At 40.8% G+C, this 4,945-nt stretch overlaps 1 protein-coding gene across 1 annotated transcript in view; it reads right to left on the bottom strand.

Annotated features, from left to right (window-relative positions):
- Window positions 1-629: 629 nt before the first annotated feature.
- The window catches only part of TFB2M (transcription factor B2, mitochondrial), a 24,968-nt gene continuing 20,652 nt past the window's right edge, over window positions 630-4,945 (bottom strand). The window contains exons 7-8 of the mRNA XM_012000944.1: window positions 4,285-4,445; window positions 630-1,266 (exon numbers count right to left, since the gene is read on the bottom strand). Of these exons, the coding sequence (XP_011856334.1) occupies window positions 1,095-1,266; window positions 4,285-4,445 (333 nt within the window). The 3' untranslated portion in view covers window positions 630-1,094. The remainder of the gene's footprint in view (window positions 1,267-4,284; window positions 4,446-4,945) is intronic.

Raw genomic sequence — 4,945 nt, forward strand, 5'->3', positions numbered from 1 at the left:
TTTCACCATGTTGCCCCCAGACTAGACCCGTGGGCTCAGATGTCCTAGCTCCTCCACCTCCTGAGTAGCTGGGACTATTAGGTGCATACCACCATTCCTGGCAAGAAAACATTTTTTCCCCCACCGAGAGTCTTGCTCTGTCACCCAGGCTGGAGTGCAGTGGTACAATCTTGGCTGACTGCAACCTCTGCCTCCCAGATCCAAGTGATTCTCCTGCCTCAGCCTCCCGAGTAGCTGGGATTACAGGCGCCTGCCACCATGCTGGGCTAATTTTTGTCCTTTTAGTAGAGACGGGGTTTCACCATGTTGGCCAGGCTGGTCTTGAACTCCTGACCTCGTGATCCACCCGCCTTGGCCTCCCAGTGCTGGGATTACAGGCGTGAGCCTCTGCGCCCAGCCAAGAAAACATTCTTAATTCCATTTACGTTCACATAAATTCCATTTAGGTTCACATCTAACTTCAGATGAATTTTCTTGATAGAACAAATGTGCAGAAGACTTTTTTTAATACACACTGAATTATTCACCAAAACTATAGACTCTACATGACAGAACTAAAATGCAGTAAATTAGGGTCAGTTTAATGTTTCATTAAGTATTTAGAGACCAAAAGAAACCACAAAATCTTATTATTTAAAATATTTTAATTTCTAAAAAAGTTTAAATCATATTACAATTTAAACAATCTCATTGTACAGTATTTGACAATACATTTCAACAAACTGAAAGGCAAATCAGTGTACCAGTTTTGTTTACTTTCTAAGCTTAATAATGTACAGACTCTTGCTCTTCAAGAAGATGCAAACGTCAGCAACAGTAAAAGTGAAATATTTAAAGAGGAATCTGAAAGAAAATGAATTCAATCTGATCAAATCCATAATTAATTGAAGTTTTCATTTTATTCAATTGTGAATAAAATAGCAGCCACTGTTTCATCCAATATGCCAATGATAACTTAGGAGAAATGATCTGCCTGGCTTGTGCAAAACAAGAACAGTTATCTTCTGCTGAAAGCATGGGAGTTTTCAAGTTTGGTTTTCATGTCACAGTTTCCAAGTAAATAAACTGCTCCACCAAAAACGACAGTCCAGGTGCTACACATCTTCCAGGGCGTCATCATACAGCCATTTATAAGTACAATCTTCGGAAGACTCTATAGTTTCAAAAAGTCTTCTGAAGTCTTCAGGGTACATGTTAACTACTTTCTCATCTTCCTTTTTTCCTATTTGCATCAATATATCCGCTGCATCAAGTGGAGTCAATGAACTGCAAAAGAAATATAAAGTAAATGTGCTTAATTCTTTTTCACGCATCTATCCCTTAATGGTGACAGAAATGGCTTCTAAGTCGAAATTAAAATGTCAAACTTAGGCATACAGAGTGCTGTAATGGACACGGGAGAATCAGCAGGGAAGAGCAGAGGAGGAGGGTGAGGGATAAAGCACAACCTACTGCGTACAATGTACACCATTTGGGTGACGGGTACACTAAAAGCCCAGACTTCAACAATCCATCCATGAAACAAAAAAATCACTTGTATTCCTAAGGCTATTGAAATAAGAAGGAAAAAAAAAGAACCATAACTTATATATGAGCAATCTTATTTAGTTTAAGAACTTCCAATAACTTTATGTTTATTTCTAAAGTTTCATAGCTAACCTATAATGAAAATATTAATAGCAGGTTTAGGCTTTCACATACTCTAATCAATTTTTACACAAAATTCTAGTTTAATCACTACTCTTTCAAAAATTATTATGCCTACCTCTTTCATCCTTTTCCTTTCTGCAAAAAATATTCTTAACTTCTTTTGGTTCATGTCAAAGCTCAGTAACTACGAACAGCAGAAGTTGCTGTTTGGCAGTTTACCAAGAGGGAGTCGTTTTTCACATTTTGAAGTAACCATCACTGGTAAATAAATTATAAAGCAGCAAACTTCCTTATACAGTCATGCATTGCTTAATGATGGAGGAATGTCCTGAGAAATGCCCTGTTAGGTGACTTCTTTGTTGCTTGAACATCTTACAGAGTACTTAACCCAAACCTATGTGATACAGCCCATTACATACTTAGGATATATGGCATAGCCTAGTTGCTCCAAGGTTACAAACCTGCACAGCATGTTACTGTACTGAACACTGTAGGCAACTGTAACACAATGATGAGTGATAGAAAAGATACAGTAAAAGATACAGCATCATTATAACCTTATGGGACCACTATTGTACATTTGGTCTGCCACTGACTGAAACCAGGTGTGAGGAATCTACCTCATTACAAATTATTATATATATAAGGTATATTATATAATATATATACAATATAGAATCAATGAGGTGTATCACATACCATAATATGAGGTATATAACTATATCAGCTTAGCAAGAAACCATCGATAAGCCTCTCACAACAACAACTGCAAAAAAATATTTTGGGCTGGGTGTGGTGGCTCATACCTGTTATTCCAGCACTTTGGGAGGCGAGGTGGGAGGATCATTTGAGCCCAAGAGTTCAAGACTCTCCTGAGCAACAGAGAGAGACCCCATCTCTACAAAAAATGTAGAAAGTTCGCTGGGCATAGTGGTGGGCGTAACAGGCCCAGCTACTCAGGGAAGAGGCTGAGGCAGGATCACTTGAGCCCAGAGGTTTGTGGTTGCAGTGAGCTATGATTGTGCCACTGTACTCCAGACTGGGCAACAGAGTGAGACTCTCTGTCTGTTCAATTCCAAATTTTGATATTGAATAGAATCTCGGTAACATGTTTCTAGTCCATTGAGATTACCAGGAGCATTTTTAATATTTTGCACCATGATTTACAACATTTATTCCTTATTTCCCTATTTTCTTGGTATTTTCATTGAAAATAGCCACCACAAGGTGGCAAGATGAAAAAGTAAGAGATTGCCTTTTATTACTCTATTGCCTTTTACTAGTCTATTACCCCGCCCCCCCCTCCTTTTGTCTTTTAGAGATAGAGTCTTGTTCTGTCACCCAGGCTCATCTCAAACTCTTGTTGGCGCTCTCTGCCTCCAATTTTCTTTTTTTCTTTTTTTTTTTAAAGAGACAAGGTCAACTTCCTCTGTGTCCCACACTGGAGTGCAGTGGTGAGTTTATGGCTCACTACAGGCTCCAACTACCGGCCTCCTCAAGTGATCCTTCCACCTTGGCCTCACAAAAAGTGCTCGGATTACAGGCATGAGCCACTGCACCCAGGCTATTGCCACTTTTAACATTTATTTTTAGATAAATATTGTCTGGTCAACAGCTCAAGAGTTATATGTTAAATGATCAAATTAGTTAAAATAATTTTTTTAACGTTTTACCCATCCTCTGGCAAGACTGAATGACTATGGGCTGCTGATGACAAGGCACAATGCACAACTTACAGGGACGTATGCATCAGCCCTACATACAAATTACATGGATCTACATACAAATTACACAGATGGCTGGGCATGGTGGCTCCCGCCTGTGACCCCAGCACTACTGACAGAGGTGTGTACGTCAGCCCTACATACAAATTACACGGATGGCCAGGCACGGTGGCTCATGCCTGTGACCCCAGCACTTTGGGAGGCCAAGCCAGGTGGATTGCTTGAGGCCAGGATTTTGAGACCAGCCTGGGCAACATGGCAAAACCCGCATCTCTACAAAAAATGGCATACAATTTATAAACACAAAATATAAATTAAAAATGTTATATTTTTACAAATATAAAAATTAGCCAGGCGTGGTGGTGCATGCTCGTAGTCCCAGCTACTCAGGAGTCTGAGGTGGGAGGATCACTTGAGCCTGGGAAGACAAGGCCGCAGTGAGCTGAGACTGTGCCACTGCACTTCGGCCCGGACAACACAGCGAGACCCTGTCTCTAACAACAACAAACATGTTTTTCACTTTTACACCACTGAAGACGGGCAATGAGAGGTGACCGTGGGCACGCCTCCAGCAACGCTGATTTTTCTCCACCCCACTAGTGGTAAGCTGCTAGTGCTTCCCGTAAGATAAAGCTAGGCCTATACTCTCCAAAAGACAAAACAACCTGTAGGCATCCCTGGGCATTTTTTCAAAGAAGGAAAAATAAATGAAACTCACCGAGAGATTATGGGAAAAATATATTTTCCTCAAAATGTACACTAGGGAGAACAAATTATCTTGAAGAAATATGAGGGAAAACATGGTACCTCACTCTGTCAATCAAGATATAAAAAATAGACCTCTAAGATGAAAGAAGAATACATACATCAAATTGCTACTTTCATACTTGCTTTTATTCTTTTCACTTACCGTAAGCGGTCTATTACAGTAGCACTGCGCTTCCCAAAACAGTGCTTTAACAAGTGAAAAAATATATTATAGTTCATAGGTGTTAAGCTATTGGCAAATAAATTTCGACGAGGAGTCATTTGAATAAGATACAGATTTTGTTGTAATAGTTCTAATACTTCCTAGAGAGAAGAAAAAATGAATTGCATTAGTCACAAAATATTGCCAGAGTAAGACATCGCTCGCTTCTTCCTTCAAGCTACCTGCTGAAAGACACAATCACCACAGGCCCTGAGTGTCTTCACATTCTTTTTTTTTTTTTTCCTTTTTTTTTTTGAGATGAAGTCTCGCTCTGTCGCCCAGGCTGCAGTGCAGTGGTGCAATCTCAGCTCACTGCAAGCTCCGCCTCCTGGGTTTACACCATCCTCCTGCCTCAGCCTCCCGAGTAGCTGGGACTACAGGCGCCCGCCACCATGCCCGGCTAGTATTTTGTACTTTTTTAAAGTAAAGACGGGGTTTTCACCGTGTTAGTCAGGATGGTCTCGATCTCCTGACCTCGTGATCCGCCCGTCTCGTCCTCCCAAAGTGCTCGGATTACAGGCTTGAGCCACCGCGCCCAGCCTTTTTTTTTCTTTTTTTGAGACGGAGTCTTGCTCTGTCACCCAGGCTGGAGTGCAGTGGC

Source organism: Mandrillus leucophaeus, unplaced genomic scaffold, assembly GCF_000951045.1.
Source record: "Mandrillus leucophaeus isolate KB7577 unplaced genomic scaffold, Mleu.le_1.0 Scaffold1173, whole genome shotgun sequence".
Classification (NCBI taxonomy): domain Eukaryota; kingdom Metazoa; phylum Chordata; class Mammalia; order Primates; family Cercopithecidae; genus Mandrillus; species Mandrillus leucophaeus.